At 42.3% G+C, this 19218-nt stretch overlaps 1 protein-coding gene across 1 annotated transcript; it reads right to left on the bottom strand.

The window, feature by feature from the left end:
• Positions 1-4659: 4659 nt before the first annotated feature.
• Positions 4660-14019, bottom strand: LOC308609309 (A-kinase anchor protein 17B-like; the record flags this gene model as incomplete). Its single annotated transcript, XM_081222999.1, is given in 5 exon segments — positions 4660-4926; positions 4928-6292; positions 9636-9870; positions 11689-11819; positions 13252-14019. Coding segments are annotated over 5 exon segments (2751 nt in total). The 5' UTR covers positions 14005-14019.
• Positions 14020-19218: the final 5199 nt, after the last annotated feature.

The raw sequence follows: 19218 nt of genomic DNA, 5'->3' as shown, positions 1-19218 counted from the left end.
TAGTGTGGTGGGTTGCCCTGTTTTTTTTAAACCTTAATCTGAGTAACCAGCTTCAAGAGTTTCACTTTTGAGTGACTTTTTTTGTATTCCAAGTAAAGGGGCAGAACTTTACAGAGGCCTCACACCACAAACCAAATACCAGCTTGTCCTGTTAAAAAAATAGTAAAGTTAATTTATTTTTTGTGACTTGTCAAATTCTGCCTCTTTAAGTCAGAACTTAATAAACTCAAAGGCAGACTTCCACCTTGAGGTCTACAGCAAGGTCACTAAGGAGTAACTCTAGTGAAGATTGTTACCGAGTGCCAAGGCAGGATTTGTTTTTGCTGTAATGTGTCATCGGATTAGTAAAGTGTTCAGGAATCCTTATAGTAGCAAAGTTGATTCACTTTGTGCCGAAAGAAGGATGTCAGATTTGCACGTGCAGTTGGTTGTATAAACACAGACAACCTATTACCCTGAATATTAGTGTTCTGCCATTTTAGTGTTAAAATTGGCAGACTTTTCTTACAAAGGAATCCTCCCTGAATCAAAGAGGGCTCGAAAGCTTTCCAGCTTTTACGTTCTCAAACCATATTGCCTGTTTTTGTTGTTTTTAAATGTGTCCTTTTCCCCCACTAGTTTTCATTCAACAAATATTCGAGTTGCTGGTTTTGTGCCAAGCAACCTGTTAGGCCATATGCTATGGGGGAAGGGGAGGGAGAGAGAAATTGGGCCACCTTTGCAGCCTGAAATCTCATTTAGATGCGAAGATTAGGCTATTCCCTTTACTAAGTTTAAACAGTTGTCTGATGCCCCGAGGAAAACGTCCAGAGCCTGGTTAAAAGCTTCAAATCCCAAATAGCCGGATTGCCCTCCATTCAGAACTAAATCAACATTGTACTGATTACAGGTAAAGTGATGTTACTATCAGGCGGGACTTTGATCTAAAAACTTCTCAAACCCAGTTCGCATAGTCTAAGCCATACTATGTAAAAGGCGCCATTTAAGAAGATGAGGGAGTGGTGGTTACAGCGGCGGAAGGGTCAGCTGTTTGCTCCCCACCTGCTTGCTTCTGGCCCCTGCCCAGATACATTGTTCTCAGTCCCAGCATCTATGGGTCAGATGCAGCATTCACTACGCGTTTGTGGTATCTCTGTGGCTTCTCTACACAATGTCCCGTTCACCTTACCTCAGAGGGCCAAACTTCATGCAAATCCTCAATCCAGAACAAGCAAGAACAGCCCTTGCTGTCTCAGAAAGAGCTCTTTGAACCCAACAAGAACCCTTTCAGCTCTAAAGTGCCCAGTTGTTCTCTAAGGTACAGTCCGCCTTTGTTAGGGATGCTTAGAGGCGGTTTGCTGTACATTTCATGTGGAAATACAGCTAAAGCTTGCAGCGTCAAAGACTGATCACTGAAGCCCCTCGTGTCTCTGACTTGTTTCTGGATGTTGAGTAACTTCAACACTTCTACCAAGGCCTGAAGGGATGAGATGAAATTCTGTGGAGTCCGTTTTGCTACCTTTAAAGAACTGATAAAACCTTTGCTGAAGGGAGAATAGTCTTAAGTCCAAATACCATGATTTTAATTTATCCAAGATGAAAACACAACTGTGGTTTCGTGAGCTCTGACAGGCAATTACCATAAACTGGGGAAGTTGCCTCAAAACTATTGAAACCAGACATATATTTTCATAGAGAATGTTACTGCAGGTGTGCAACCTTCTAGCCAGTACATGCAGTCAATGAACAAAGACTACTCTATGACAACTTTATTTTTAATATATCTGAAAATCAAATATGTATTATTTCTCTACCAACGCAAATGACAAAAAGGATCAGCAACGTTAGTGCAAAGCAGCATACTATGGGTAGAAATCCCAACCCCCCAAAGTGGAATTATCAGCATTTAAAAGTTAACATTTTGAACAGTCTTGCAACAGACGAAAATACATTTATTTGGTTCTTATTTTCCAAATTACCAGGTTACATGGCTTTCTACCTGAGAAATTCAAACAAATTGAACAAAAACACACTGACAGATTTTTAGCTTTCTTGAAGCACTATTAGCAGCACGTACAGGGAAAAAACCACCTACTTTAAAAGACACAGCTTAAAGTTCAGGCCCTCACTTAATTGGACATAGGTAAAAGATATGAGAAAATACTTCTGCACCACTTAAACAACAGCACAACAAAGAATAACAATGTGAACAGAAAGTGATGACAACACTTTCGGCTCTGTTTCATTCCTTACTAAGCCATTGATTTGAAAAGTTCAGGATAAATTGTTCTCTTCCTTGTTTAAGGCCTGCACACACCAAAAAAAAGACGTTTACTCAAATCTAGAAGGCATTACCATGAGACATAAAAATCCAAGGTTGTACAGAAAGTAAACATAAAACCAGTATTTTTACTTTCTTCTAGGTCCCAGGATGGTACTTAGCAAACAAAACAAGACCAAAATATTATATAGAAGTGACTTAGCACCAGTTCTATTATACAAAAAAAAAAGTTTTTAATTGCACATGCTGTATTCTGCAATTCACTTTTTTATGTCTGGTTACTGAGCAGCAAATTGTTTTCACGCCTAAAATCTCTGCGAAGAAAAATTATCAAATGACAGAAGAGACTGAGTTGGGTTTTTTTCTTTTTCAAAACAAGCATAGCTGCTTTCCATTACAAACCCATAATGCTCTTTCAAGGACAGGAAACATGAAAAAGTAAGGAGGTGGGGTCTCATTGGAGGAGAATAATACCTGGTCACCAAAAGTTGTCTGACAAAATACAAGCTGTTAGTAGTTTAAAAGCCTACTCCAGACAACAGTCCTCTGAACGTTAATAATCACTGCTAGTCCTCAGAGGAGAAAAGGCACTCGCCCTAGGAGCAATGTTTCAGATTGGACAAGCCAAGCCTGGTTTTGATGGCAGAGTCACTGGCTTGCAAGTGGAATTGAATATAAGGGAGCCAACAAATGATTCATTGATAATAAATATAATCAATCTGCTATGTTACATTCATGTCTGAACTTTTGCTTGTACTGGCATACCTCTATTAAATGCAATTAGAGGAGATCAACAAAACAACTTGTGGCTCTTACTTTAGATCAATTCGAAGATTTTATAGCCATTTCAGGTATCAGGTTGCTCAAGAGGGTGGTTATGAGCACACATCGTGCCTCGTCATTCTGGGCAACCACAATGACTGGCATCCTACCTTGGCTTTACCAGCTAGTACTTTTCTACGGACTATCAGGTTAGGACTGTTTGAAATGAATCACGTCGTAAGAAAATGTTGCCTTCCACTACTTCAGTGGATTAAAGTCACCTTTTCCCCACTGCAGGCAATCTAATCTCATTGAGGTCTTCAATTGCCATGTCAGCTATAGCTTCATTGGAAGAAGAAAAGTCATCTACTGCCCCCTGAGGTCCTAAATCCAATATAAGGCAGAATGAATCAGCCGAGCTTTCAATAGAACATGTACTGCATTAAGATGTATGTCTTTATGAATCTATAAAATACCTCAATTTAAAAACATATTCAAGGAGTCCAAAACCAGTAGGTAAAAAGATAAATTGCTTATGTTAAGAGTTTACAAATCCGGCACACATACAATTTTTCCCCCGCTAGAAAACTATGGGCTTTACCCATGACTCTTCCTAACTCCATGGCATTACTGAGGATTGAGGAGGCACTTGTTACTGTATTATAAAAGTCAGTTTGGGGATATTCAGTGGCTTTTTACAAACTGATGTCACCCAACCCTGAGTGAAAGGATTACATAACCTGAAACGGAATACTGTCACGTCCTCTCTTCCCAAGTGCCATTACTGGTGCCCCAGGATCGTTCAGTATTTCCTTTGGCAAGTCCCATGTTATATCGCTTCAATCCTGTTGCTTTTCTAGGATGGAATGACATGGGGTTCTTCCAAAAAAACAAGTCTGCTAATGGTCCACTATCTGTGTAAACCTCAAAGGACAATCTGAGCCCCTTTTAGATTCTTCTTCCAAGGCTTCGTTTCTAAAAGGACAACTCTTTGAGTCCTCCGAACATATTAATAAGATTAATTTCTTTCTAGTGGATGCTCACGGAACTGTCCAATGTCATGAAGAAGTCTATTTATTGTATGTTCTAGGTGTCATCTCTCCTCTTTTATCTATAGGTACTTCTAGATAAAAGTCAGGAAAGTTTGTTGCTGCACATGGTGTTCTGACCAAATTCAAGAACAAGTAAAAAGATCATTATTCATTCACTGTCATTCCCTCTGAAGATAAATGATGCTAAATGATAACGTTATGACGGCTGTAGAGCCATAGAGGGCTATCTTAACTCATCTCGATGTTAATTTGCTCCTTTGATGGCACCAAATTCAAGTTGCAATCGAACTGTAGAAATGTCTGTCCTTGGATAAGGAAGTTTTGCAAGCACGTTGTTTTACCAACCTTCAGAATCTGGATGTTTTGTGTTTCCAAAGTTTGCCAACACACCTGCAACACACACACACACTTAGATCTATGCTTTATTCTTTGGCAAGAGAAACAAGGTTTTGCACTTGACCTTGCTCATGCTCCTAAGTGTTGCTCTCTTGCTCTGTAGTTGCTAACTACAGAGCTACATTTGGTCTGAAATTTTCTTCTTGCACATTTTTATTGTGAGTAAGAGTTTCCTGATCTAAGAGACCTTCATAACATTCGAAAATATAAAGAACCAGCGTGGTTGTTTCCTAAATAGCTTCTGTAGTCAGTGTGCTCCTGACTGTTATGTCTGCTATAGTAATTATCAGAATTCAGCATGAAATCTTCAGAATGCTCATATCTTTTAAACCTCCTTCCTTCCTGGCTATATTCTGACTTCTGTGGAGCCTCTCTTCTTTTGCAAAAATCCCCCCAATAGGAAGCATTAGCGCTTCTTGATGATGTTATTGGCACATGAAATATTGGCCTATAATTTCACTTTCTGGTTAAATGTGTTATCACTAAACCGCCTCCTCTTTCTTGTGACAGTGTCTAATTGATCACTGGCACTGGATTCGTGGTGGTAGCTTTTATCAAATAAGTATTTGGGGGCCAATATTTCCCTCTTTTTGCTGTTGCTCTTCTTATCTCGAATAGAATTGTTTTCACCTTCAAGCCATGAACATCTCAGTTCATAATTGGACCTCTTGCCTGGTTTCCTAAGCTCGTATTTAGAGTATTTTTCCTCCTCATGTTTCCACTCTGAATACAAGGTTTGCTGACTTGACCTAATTTCTGGATCGCAAATGATGATTTCATCAGTGTCAAGAGATCCCTTTTCAGCCACAGATTTCTCTTTCTCCTCTTTGTTTATACTAAGGATTTCACTGAGACATTCAGAACCACTGCTAATATCCTCTAAGAAATCTGTCAACTCCAAATCAAAGTCTGCTGACCTGTTGGGCAAGGAAACTTGGCTTTGACTTGTGGATATGGAATCTTGGACCTGGTAAGCATGAGTCTGTTCCAACAGATGGCTCTTTCCAAAAGCTGAGGATGGCCAATCACCAGCTTCACATACTGTGTCCTTGCAATGATGTTTAAACCCCTTAAACATTCTACATTCTTTGGCATAATCCACTTTCCCCCTCTTTTGTGGTTTATGCTCAGGATCCTGAGTACAAATCTTTGTGCAGGGATCATCTTCTTGCACCTGTTCTCTCCTGTCTAGGTTTTGCATTTGGCTCAAACTGGTTAAACGATGCTTATGTTTTCTCAAATTGATTTGAAATCCACTTCCTTTCGCATGGACGGTCCTCTGCCACTGACATGTGCTTGTTACGTGACTTGGTTCTAGGTAGATACGGGCATATTTTGGAGTTTGATAATAGTTTAGAAGATAGTCAATAAATTCATCTGTTTCATAGATCTTCTGTTTCCTGCCATGGTCTCTCTCAACTAATCTGGAAGAATAGGATTTATTAGAACCATGGTAGTCTTCTTTCTCAAGAGATTGACCTTGAATCATTGCAATTTGCAAAGAATTCCGATCAGGGAGCAAACTGTGATTGTATTCACTGGTTAATAATTTTCCAGTTCTCTCTTTTCTAGCTGAATATCTTAATTTTTTTTCCTCAAGGTGGTGGGAAGATTTACGTAAGTGATCCGTAGCTCTTTTCTTCATTTTTTGTTTTCGCTTCTTACCTGACTTGTAAACCTGATATCTTGGCATTTCCTCCTGATTTTGAAGATACTGAGTGTTTAACTCTTCTTTCTTCAGAGCTCCCAGTGTGGTCCCCGGAGCACGATTAGCTTTGGAGCCTGCAACATCTACTTGACGTGGGTTAAATTGTATAGAGCCCTTCAAAGAAAAAGGTTAAAAATCTCACATGAAAAACTAAACAGACTAAAATTTTCAAAGAAAATTGGGCTTTCTAGCATTGTTCTGAAGAGGTTTCTAACTACACCTAGGATAGATTGAAATTAGGAACAATATCACAGTGAAGAAACAGGAGGTACTAAATTAAATGTCTCAGTCTAACAGGAGCTGCTTTTACTAGGTCTGTGCCCGTCTTTACGTTAGAAGGCACCCCGGTTTACATACCTTCAAAAGCACAAGACTCTTCATATACCCAGACAAAACTATAATTCAAAAAGATACATGCACCCCTATGTTCATAGCAGCACTATTTACAAAGCCAAATCATAGAAACAACCTAAATGTCCATCGACAGATGAATGGATAAAGAAGATGTGGTACATATATACAATGGAATACTACTCAGCCACAAAAAACCCCAAACAATGCCATTTGCAGCAACCTGGATGCAACCAGAGGTTTTCATACCAAGTGAAGTCAGTCAGAAAGAGAAAGACAAATACCATATGATATCACTCATATGTGGAATCTAAAATACAGTGCAAACAAACCATCTGCAAAACAGAGAGAGACTCACAGACATAGAGGACAGACTTGTGGTTGCCAAGGGGGTGGAGGAGGAAAGGACTGGGAATGTGGGCTTAGCAGATATGAAATATTATATATAGGATGGATAAACAACAAGGTCCCACTGTATAGCACAGGGAACTAGATTCAATATCATGTGATAAACCATAATGGAAAAGAATATTTTAAAAAAAGAATGTCTGTATGTATATAACTGAGTCCCTTTGCTGCACCGCAGAGATTACAACACTGTAAATCAGCTACACTTCAATTTAAAAAAATTTTTTTAAAAAGCACATGACCCTTTTTCCTTTGTTCACAAATGGACGGGTCTACTTACTGTTCCAGGTATTGTGCTAGGGGCTGGGGACATGAAGAGGAATAAGAAATGCTCTAGAGCCCTCCCTGGGGCTACAATCCTAGAACAAGAAAAGACTGATGGGTGAAATGTGTGTCTAAAAGGGTCAGCTGCCTTTGTAAAAGATAAACAAAGGGCTTTCTGGGTTATAGTCCAGCCTCTTCCCATGGATTGCAGAGGGGCGTGACCCTGAGCTGCCCACCTCACCCACCCCAGTTGGAAACCAGACAGCAAGTAGAAAATATGGCTGTGCCAGTGGTTCTCTCTGTGGTGCTCTCTGCTCTGCACGACTGCAGGGCAGGTGAAAGGTCCTGTGCATGGGCCCTACCTCGCTGGGAGAGTTTGTACGGAGCTCCCACTGACACCTGGCACAAATCAGGGCACAGAGCTTACCCAGGACTCAGGATTAGAACCTGTGGACTGCATAATCAGTGTAAGGTATTGATGAGGCCAAGAATTAGGCACCACACATATTTAAAGAGAGAAATTCTTCAAGAGGAGTCACCCTTGGCAGTCATTAAGGTAAACTAAAAAAGATCCAGCTCACCTTATTGTAAAGGTAAATGTGAGGTTTTTCTGATCCTGATTTCATGCAGTTTGATTGGCCACACCAATGAGAACAAAAAGCTGAGATGGCAAATACACATAAAACTAACTCTATCTAAAATGAATGCCACGGGACCTCCCTGGTGGCGCAGTGGTTAACAATTGGCCTGCCAATGCAGGGGACACGGGTTCGAGTCCTGGTCTGGGAAGATCCCACATGCCACGGAGCAACTAAGCCCATGCGCCACAACTACTGAGCCTGTGCTCTAGAGCCCAAGAGCCACAACTACTGAGCCTGCGTGCCACAACTACTGAAGCCCACACGCCTAGAGCCCGTGCTCCGCAACAAGAGAAGCCACTGCAATGAGAAGCCTGCGCACTGCAACGAAGAGTAGCCCCCGCTCGCCGCAACTAGAGAAAGCCAGTGTGCAGCAACAAAGACCCAACTCAGCCAAAAATAAATAAATAAAATAATTTTTTAAAAAATAAAAAATAAAATGAATGCCATTCACTTTTCATATTTAAGAACACTGAATATGGCTTTTTAAATTAACACTTTGGGAGGCCTTTCTGGCCTTTACTCTGGGACATCTGCTGAGTCTGGTTATCTTTAGGAGGCCAGTAAGTGGGAGAACAAAAAACTTCCGAAACTGAAACTCTCCAAACAAAACAATTGGCCTGTGATGTGAGACATCCCTTAGCAAATAGTTTAAGACTAGACTAAGGGACTTCCTTGGTGGTACAGTGGTTAAGAATACACCTGCCAATGCAGGAGACACGGGTTCAAGCCCTGGTCTGGGAAGATCCCACATGCCGCGGAGCAACTAAGCCCACGTGCCACAACTACTGAGCCTGCACTCTAGAGACCACGAGCCACAACTACTGAGCCTACGCGCCACAACTACTGAGCCTGCGCTCTAGAGCCCACAAGCCACAACTACTGAGTCTGCGTGCCACAACTACTGAAGCCCACAGGCATGGAGCCCGTGCTCTGCAACAAGAGAAGCCACCGCGATGAGAAGCTTGTGTACCACAACACAGAGTCGCCCCCGCTCGTGACAACTAGAGAAAGCCCGCGCGCAGCAACGAAGACCCAACACAGCCAAAAATAAATATTTTAAAAAAGGACTAGACTGGGCTTCCCTGGTGGCGCAGTGGTTGAGAGTCCGCCTGCCGATGCAGGGGACACGGGTTCGTGCCCCGGTCCGGGAAAATCCCACATGCCACGGAGCGGGCTGGGCCTGTGAGCCATGGCCACTGAGCCTGTGCGTCCGGAGCCTGTGCTCCGCAATGGGAGAGGCCACAACAGTGAGAGGCCCGCGTACCGCAAAAAAAAAAAAAAAAAAAAAAAAAAAAGGACTAGACTAACCAGGCACTTGCTCCACAAAGGTCTCTGTTCAAGGTTCTCCCTTTCCATCCAAACCTGTCACAGATGAATGGCCAATGAAAATTAATGGAGGACTACAAACGCAACACCCCCACTATCCATTTCTTCCTCCGTGCATTTTTTGTTACCTCAATTAGGAACTTAGAAAAGTAGATGCACGAGCTATATTGCCCCAGGTGAAACCATCCTAAAGTTTAGAAACACAAAGTGTGTGTGTGCCAGATGGTTGTGGGGGGAGGCGGGGAAGTGGGGGTGAGACCCAACGCCTTCAGAAAATCTGGGTATCCCTTTGGTAAATGCACAATTGGGGTTATTAGAGATCAGCCTATTAAAAATAAACCCTAGTGAATACAGTGAGTCTTCCACGTGTGCTGTTTAAAGGGTAGGCCATTGTTTAAAAGTAAAGGTCATGTCTCAGAAAGGTCACTACCTACCCAAAGCAAAGAACAATGGGGCAAGAGCCTTACTGTGATTTTCCTCAGGAGCGCCCGCAGCAGGTGGAGGGCCTCCAGCTGCCGCCGGGCCAGCAGGCCCTTCCCCTCCTCCCAGTCCTCGGAAGAGCTGGGCCCCTGACGGACCTCTGCTTTGGCACTGTCCTTCTGTCTCCTTTGCCGGTGTCTGCCCCTTTCCTTCAGGGCGTGCCTCCTGACTCTGGCCTTTCTCCTCTTTTCCTGGGCTTTCCTCTCCTCCTCTTTTCTCTTTCTGGATAATGATTAACAGAGTCAACCCTTCAGAAGGTATTTATCAGTCATTTGCTCCCCTTCCCACTCCCGTCCCCCTGCCAGGGCCCTACAACGCATAACTAAATTGATGAGTTAGAAACATGTACAGGAGACCTCATGCAGAGAGTATTAAAAAAAAAAGAAGGCAACTGAATTCAAAGGAGGGGCCTCTAGCCTCCACCTTCTCAAACCATCAGCAGGGGCTACTGGATCCAGCTTTCACAGCGAAGATTCCTTTTCTCTTGAGATCAAAACCTTCCGTGAGTTGGTGGCACAGGGGCAAATGACAGTAAGTCAAGGCACTCAGAAAATAAAGGTGAGAACTGGTCTTTGGTGCATACTACTTAACAGAGTACACCACCATAAAAACAGACTGGCTTAGAAGAATACGGCCTTATTTTTCTGCCATTTTCTGAAAATTTCAGCTGGGTAGGCCATGGGTAGGCCCTCATGGAAACATAGAAAAGGGGGGAAAAAGGACAGTGGCCTGAGGGAGGGCTTAGCCAAAAACTAGAGGATTAGCTAAACTGCATGGTCAATCTGGAAATTTGGGGGGAATCGTTACCTTGACTGGGCTCAGTTTCTGGCCAACTTTCACAGATGTGACCTCAAGTAACTCCTGGCACTCCTCCAGCCAAATAAAGTGAGAGGCAGGTGGAATGGTACTCTTAGACTCCTCTTTTGAATGGCTATAATTTGCATAAAAGACTGGAAGAATAAACATTCAAGGGGAGGAGCCGGGAGGTAAAACTGGTTTTGGGAGCCCTGTGGTTCTGGACCATTTGTCCCTTCTTAGCAAACCTTTGGCGATCCAATAGCCCTTTCTAGTCTCAAGCTCCTAAACTGGGAAACAATGATAAACTCAAAGAAGTAAATATAGGGCTTCCCTGGTGGCACAGTGGTTGAGAGTCCGCCTGCCGATGCAGGGGACATGGGTTCGTGCCCCAGTCCAGGAAGATCCCACATGCCGCGGAGCGGCTGGGTCCGTGAGCCGCGGCCGCTGAGCCTGCGCGTCCGGAGCCTGTGCTCCGCAACGGGAGAGGCCACAACAGTGAGAGGCCCGCGTACCGCAAAAAAAAAAAAAAAAATGTAAATATAGAGGCTCCTCAAATTCACAGAAAGAACTTAGGCCAATGAGAAAATTAGTCTCAACAAATCCATGCCTTCTGGCCTATGGGTTAGATTGGTTATTGATCATTTTATGGAAGAAAATCTTTTCCAGGCCTAAAAAGAACTTTCCCCCCAAATTTCAATTGATAGGCAAGGTAAAATTTGGTAAATTTAGGTAAACTGCAAGAATTTTCACTCTAAAAGTTCCTGGTCTTTTTTTTTTTTTTTTTTTTTTTTTTTGCAGTACGCGGGCCTCTCACTGTTGTGGCCTCTCCCATTGGGGAGCACGGGCTCCGGACGCGCAGGCTCAGCGGCCATGGCTCACGGGCCCAGCCGCTCCGCAGCATGTGGGATCTTCCCGGACTGGGGCACGAACCCGTGTCCCCTGCATCGGCAGGCGGGCTCTCAACCACTGCGCCACCAGGGAAGCCCTTTTTTTTTTTTTTTTTAATAACCATTTCCTCCCAGACATTTTAATCTGGCTGGTCCCACTACTCTTCATTACTTGTTCTTCCTGACAAGCATACTTTTTAAGTCTCTTGCTTTCAACTGCTTTCTCTTTTGGTTTTGTGACAGCACAGTGGAAAGACTGTACCAATTTCTGCTCCCCGCAGCCGTTCACCTGAAGGGATAAATCCATAAATCAAAAGTTTAAAAAAACCCTCTTCATTGAAGTTGGTCTCCTCACCTTTCAGCCTTCTCCTCTTCTCTCTTCTTTTCTTTTTTCCTTTCTTCCTCCAGCTCTTGTAATTGCAGCCTTTCTTGATTTCTCCTCCTTATAGCTCCTTCACTGAAGTGTTTGGTTGTATCAAACATAACCTGCCCCCAAACAATTCAAAGTTTCATTAGAAAAGTTTGCCCGCTGGCTGGGTGTGTCGAAGGCCAGAGAGATAAAACTAATTTGTACATGGCAGTGCCAAACCAAATGAATTAAAAATGCCTTCTCTGCATCCCAGCACCCAGACTGTTCCACTGCTTCTCAGTTACCTGCCAAACAGCCCTCGTGGGGCTCTAGAATTTTCTTTGGCAGAACCCTGGGGAGCTCACTTGACAGCCATAGGCGGCATCACAGTGCCATGATGGATACAAGTTCTAAGGGATGTGAGTATATTGCCTCTGGTTCGTTATAGTGATTAACTGAGTTAACATATTTTTTTAATCACCAGAGACAAAAAGAGTCCAAAAATGGGTGGGAGGAGGGTGGGAGAGCAAAGATGTAAGAAAACTGACCAAATGAGATACAAGATCTGACTACAGTGATTATTAAACAACTTTGCAAATCTCTAAATAAAGTGGAAGTCAGATTGAGGTGCTACAAATAAATTTGCCTAAAAAATAAAAGGAGGCAGAAGTAGCTATTTAAATATGCATGAGTGATAAACACCAAATTCACCATCATGGTTACCTTTGAGGGGAGGGAGGGGCCTGCGACTGAGGATGGTACACAGAGGGGAGCATGTTCTCGTATCACTGGTAATGCTTTATTTTTTAAGCTGGGCAGTGGTACATGGGCGGTCATTATAGTATTTGCTATATCTTTTGTCAGACTGAATAGCTCATAATTTTCAAATATATATTTTAAACCCCCCCACACACACATACGAAGCTACTGAAGCTGAAAGTCCAAATTCACACTAAAGACTGATTTAGAGAAAAAGGAGGGTTTAGCTGCGTCTTTTCTTCTGCTGGATTAAGGCTTCAAGAAGGAGGTGACCAGGCATTCAGACAGTGATGAACTGACATGCCTGGATAGACAGGCTGACTTAGAAAGGAAAGGATCCAGGTTTGTTGGGATTCTGTTTTAGCAATTTACCTGACAGACAACATGAAAGTATAATAAATTGTGACCCCGGTAGCAAAGAGGGAGCAAACTGCTCTCCTCGTGGTTTCAAGCTGCATGTTGCCCTCTCTCCCAGCAACTTGTCAAATAAGTATATGAGATACTTCCATAAGGACCATGAAGAATCCTTTGATGCCCCCAAGAAGCTGGGGCAGAGCCCCAGACTATAACAACCATCGTTTTCAAACCACAGCTGGCAGCATGGCTGATAGCAGAAGAATGTTCAAATCAGGATGATATTTTTTCCCCTAATCATCCACTGATTAACGACAACACAAATCTTTACATTAGCTATTGATCAGAGCCTACTGGGGTCTAAGGAAATTTGTCACAGATGCTTCCTCCTAGCTTTTACTCAGGACCACCTGAACAGTGGGAGATTTTGTTTAAAACCCCCTGGCTGCTCCTTACCTTAATGTTACATGCCAGAGCTTTCCCACTATCTCCTTTAAGCATCAGCTTCATCCCCTGGAGGGACTCCATGGCCTTTTCAAAGTCAGTTGACTTCTGGTACTGTATAAAGGCCTCGAACGTCTGCAAGCCAAAGCTGAACCCCCCAAAGCTCCCACCAGTCATGACTTCTCGGTAGGGGTCGAGCATCGGAATATCCACATTCTTGATCTTCCCAAAACTTTCAAAGACCACCCGAAGGATCTCTTCACACGGCTTCTCCCCGCTGGAACCTTTAGGTGCAAACCACTTGCAGGGCAGGCCTTCGAAGTATATGGAATCTGGGCTCTTATCGTGGTCCTGCTCTTCGGACCCATCACCCAATGGCGCCCCCTTTTCTTTGGGGAAATGTTCCCACTCCCCCTGGGCATCTGTGGCCACTACTCTTAAGTCTGTTTTCAAGCCGCTTAGCTTGATGATCTTCCCGTGTAACTTGGCCTTCAGGATCTGAACCAAACTGCGAGTTTCAGCCTCCCCCTCAAATCGGATGAAGTCCTTAGTACTCTTGGAGAGCCGCACTGTGGTGAACTGGTCAGGACAAATCAGGCTCTTCAGCTGGTTAAGAACTTCCCAGTTAGAGAAGGGCCTCGTGGGCCCCGTGCTCTCAGGGAGCAATACATTGATCATCAACTTTGCTATGGGCTTGAGGTAGAGGTGCTGAGCCGCGCAGAGCTCCGTTGCCTCTGAATTATCATACACCACGGTGATCGTCATGGTGTCCACGGGAAACCTTAGAGGGTGAAAGGGAACATTTTGATACAAATGGAGCAAAACGCAGATTTAGATTTTGAATGCTGCCATTTTCTGGACTTAGGTCACATTGATAGGGGAACGTATACTATCAGGAGAATTAAGACAATAGCTTACATTTGTTTAATGTGTTTTAGAGGTTTCAAAGAGTTTCCAAAGACTGTGTCTCAGTTCCCCTAACTGTAAAATAGAAATAATAGGATTTCAGGAAGGAGTAAATGAGTGAGTACAGGTGAAATCCTTAGAATAGTGCCCAGCGCACAGGAAGTTCTCAATCAACATAAGTTATGGCTACTATTATTATTTTTTGATTACTATTTTTTTTTTGCGGTATGCGGGCCTCTCACTGTTGTGGCCTCTCCCGTTGCGGAGCGCAGGCTCCGGACGTCCAGGCTCAGCGGCCATGGCTCACGGGCCCAGCCGCTCCGTGGCATGTGGGATCTTCCCAGACCGGGGCGCGAACCCGTGTCCCCTGCATTGGCAGGCGGACTCTCAACCACTGCACCACCAGGGAAGCCCTATGGCTATTATTTATACTACTTTGTCTCATTTGGTTCCTGAAGCAACCTGTGAGTAGGTATTTTCATGCCTGTTTTAGAGATGGGGAAATTCAGATGGATTCAGGAAAATTAAATGACTTGCCCATATATTGACACTCCAAGATTCCAAATCTCCAGTCTATTGTACAATCGATTGAGCTCAAATGTAAAGTCCCAGAAAAACCTGCTGGGGATGGCACAGAAACAGGGCCGGGGTAAAATACATGTAGCACATTCATGAACACACACCCAGCCGACATTTCTAACCCAGGTACCTGATCTAGCATCCTTCGTCCAGGTTGCTTTCCAAGTCTCACATGGACGTATCTACTCTCATTCCTCCAGTCTGTCGACTTTCACTAAATTGAACTCTAAGATCAAGGGAAGAGAAGATAGCCTCTCCTAGTGAGTGACAAAGAGAATCTGCCCTCTACTTTGACACTGGAAAACCCTCCAAACATGAGTGCTTGCCAGCATTTTTCACATGAACAAGCTCTCTTAAGCTGTCCCAAGGTGAGTAATATCACTGATACTGGGAATTAGGGATTTCTGATCCTATTTGCTGACTTCAAATAGCACTTCCCAACTTTATTTTCTTTTCTAAAAGTGGATGTATTCAGAGTCTGTATCACCTGAGTTTCTCATTAATGTCAAATTCAAGGAGATTCAGACTCAAGCATATATGGCCAGATGATGGAAAGTCTAACGCAAGATTTACTACTAAATCTTGGTTAACCTTATAGGTATGTACTTCTTTTATAACTTTCCCTGAAGGACAACCCAAATGAACTCCCTTTAGGAGAAAAAGTTTGTATAAACTGTTTTTTAAAAGGCCACCAAAAGCAGTATCTTATATTAGGTTCTAGAAATCCTTATGTTAGCAACACTGAACTGGGATGATATGAGAATAAACATGTGCTCCTTCTCCAAAAACATTATCTGAAGAGCATAATGAAGACAAAATCCAGTCCGTTTGCTGCAATTTTCAACATAAATAAGAGTCAACACTAAACTCCTTTAGGAGAAAAATTAATTTGATATTCAATTAAGATATACTGAACCCCCAAATTTATCTGTAATCAAGAGGTATTTATTTATACAACCTAATTTAAAGCAAGGCTTTAAAAAATATTCCAGAAAAAATATTCACAAAATAGTTAATCACTTCAAAGTAACCGGTTTGTCATGCTCTCCATTTATTCCAGTGATACTGCTTTTGTTTTAAACACTTTGGAATGCTTCGCTTGGATTGATTTCAAAGTCTGAGCTACATTCTTTTAAATAGCCTTGATGGAGGTCAATTTTGAAATTCTTTTATCGTGTATTTGATATTTCAAAATCATCAAAAATTATCTAGAATCAAGAATGCTGGATAAAATGAATGACTATAAAGAACAAACTGACTTTCTTAATTGGTTTATAAGTCCCCTTACAAGGAGATTCTGAGAAAGCCTCTAATTATTTTTTTTTAATTAGTGCGTACATTGCTGGAACAGGTATAAAGCTTTGAAAGATGGCAAGTTTGAAGGACAATATTGACTGTTGTAGTCTAACAGTTGCAAAAATGATCCTAATATTCCACCCCTCCCTGTATCCACACCCTTTGTAATGTGACTTTGAGTTGTTGCTATCAAGAGATAGAGTCTATTTTTCCCCAGCCCTTGAATTTGAGACGGCCTTTTTTTTGCCTAACAGAATGTGGCAGAAGTGTCCAAGTGCCAGTTCTAAGACAAGGTGTCAAGTGGCCCTCACTCTCCTGGAATCCTGCCATACCATGAGGACAATCCTGGGCTAGCCTGCTTGAGGATGAAAGGCCACATGAAAAAGCCCTCTTGTGACAGATGAGCTATCCTAGACCAGCCAGCCCCCAGCCAACCCACCAATTGATGGCTGACACATGAGCAAACCCTGTCAAGATCAGATGCAGCCATCACAGAACAGCAGAACAGTCCTGAGAACCTATAGACTTGTGAGAAATAATAAATGGTTTTTGTTTAAGCCACTAGGTTTGGTGATGGTTTATTATACGACAACAACTAACTGATACAAACATCTAAATTTTAATTAGTTTCAAGATACACAATCCCATTTAATAGTTTTTACACAAACAAATAAGAATTACAAAAACCCATTCCTGTGAGTTTTGGGAAGAAAGAAAAACTAGGCACCTTCATATCTTGCTAGAGATAGTGAAAATTAATTACATCTTTTTTTTAGAATAACTTGGCAAAACAAAGCAAGAACCAAAAAAATATGCTCATCCCCTTTGGTCTAGTAACCTGCTCTAGAAACTCATGCTAAGGAAAGAATTAAAAATAAGAAAAGAACATGTTCAAAGCTGCTTATTGCAGTGTCATTTTAGACACAATTTTGTCACAACTATGTATACACAGGAATGAAGTTCAGAATTGCATTATGACTTTTTGCAAAGTGGTTTTAATAAAACTTTTTGCTGACTTACAGTATTAACAGATGCATTTGTAGTCATTCATTTAAAATTATGGTCAATATAAATGGATTTTATTAAAAACTTCAATTTTTCCTTCTACTTCAGATTAACCTCACAAAGCCCACTAAAACTCATCAAATTCTTGAGGTTAAATATATGCCTCATATCCTTCATAAGGGTGATTTCCACACAGTGAAACAGTTTCTATATTTTAGCCAGATCTCTCTGCTTTCCTGAAGTATAATAAAGGTTCTCCTCAAATTTGGAGGGAAAACAGTCAGATGGTATTTTATAGTGCTTGATGTGCTGTATTTTTCACATTAAAAAAAAAACAAAACTGGCTATCACTTCCATCTCACACCAAAGCAAAAATAAGCAGTAAATTCTACAGCAGAGGTTACAACTCAGATGATCACAGTGGACAGCAAGATGGTCTCAGCGAGCAAAAAACACTGAACAGAGGCGGAGGCCAGCGCCTCATCTGAACCCCCCGTGAGGGAAGGAGGGCCTGGGGTGGCCGCATCCTCCTATTCATCCAGAGAGGCCAGAAACTGAGGTCCTTATGCGAAATCTGCTTTTTCAGACGCTGGCAATCAAGGAAAACAATTTACAAGCACTGCAAAGTGCAAATAAACAGACCTGCAGGCCTTGCTGCCTTGCCTGCCCACAGCCTCTGCTCTAGGGTCGATGTTTGCTCACTGGGCCCTCCAGTGACAGGACTCTACACCTCGATTCGGAAGCATTTAAGTTATTTTCTGACTTTCTCAAGAGGACCCAATTGGTTTGCAAAAGAAAAAAAAACTGGCCTCCTTTAAAAACCTCAGTTCCCAATTCCTCTTTCCCAACTTCAGCAACAGCAGCAAATTAGACATTGCTTCTCCTCTCTTCCCCTGCTGGTCACAGGCTTTAAAATGAAATGTTTGTGAATATTTCATCTTTGAATACTCTCCCAGAATAGGGAGCTAACCTTCCAATCTTATTTTTTTTTTAAATATTGAGGACCTACTGTGTACCAAGAAGTAAGCTTTTTACATATGCCATGGCTTCAGTGCTACAGCAGTGTCATTGGCAATTTCTGCCAGATCACTGAAAATTAACCAAATGGTGCCTGGCACATAGGTGCACGATAATTATGAATTCCTATTGCGATGCTTTTTCCTTAAAGAGGCCTCAAGCCAAAACTAACAAAACATGAAGGAGGAAGAGGAGGGGGAGGGGGAGGAGACTTCCTACCAGGAAGACAGGTAGGAGGGGGAGAGGGAGGAGGGGGAGGGGGAGAGAAAGAAGGAAGAAAGGGAGGGAGGGAGGTGTAGGTGTGTACTTATTGACATGGAAGGACGCCCATGATACTTTTTAGAGGAAAAAATAAAAAGCAAGTTGCAGGATAATAACGTGCAATGTGATCTTGTTTTTGTAAACGTAATATAAAGTAATAAAAGTAATATAAACACACATGCATGGTGGACACGTGCACGCACACACATACACACCTCTCTATAAAGTCTGGAAGGATGTACATCAAATTGTCAACATTTCATCTGGGAAATGGATTAGGAGTATTCTTATTTCAATTTTTGAATGTTTACAATAAATGTCCTAATTTTGTATTAAAATTTTTTATTAAAAAGTGGAAACTCACATGATAATAACAAACTATTGAAAGGAAGCAGTTCACAGTTGCTGATACAAACTGGCCCAGAAAAGAATCAAAACAGAGTAATACAGAAGCAACTCCCTTTTCCCAACAAAGACACCCCTCTGCCTGCCATCACTGTAAATGCCCACAGGCATCTGGACCCATGACCCAAGTTTGTGTGAGTCCTGACTGAAGCCTGGGAGATCAGACTAGGACTTTGGGTGATGAAGGAGTACTTGGCCACTTCAATACTAGCTGTACCATAGGCTGCAGAAGTTATTTTTTAAAACTGCCTTATTGAAGTATAATTGATATATGATAAACCACATTTCGTATCAAAAGTGTACATCTTGATGAGTTTTGACATATCTTTACACACTTATGAACCCATCACCACAATCAAGAGAGTGAAAATGCCCATCACGCCCTTCAGTTTCCTCGTGTCCCTTTGTAATCCTCCCCCCGCCTCCAGTGACCACTGATTTGGCTGCAGAATGTTTAAGTCTTAACTGATTTATTTTATAGCAAAAGCAGACAGGTGTTTCTGGAAAATA

Source organism: Mesoplodon bidens (genome assembly GCF_964165515.1).
Source record: "Mesoplodon bidens genome assembly, chromosome: X".
NCBI lineage: Eukaryota > Metazoa > Chordata > Mammalia > Artiodactyla > Ziphiidae > Mesoplodon > Mesoplodon bidens.
The sequence above is the reverse complement of the archived record's forward strand: the minus strand, read 5'-3'. Positions and strand labels throughout refer to the sequence as shown.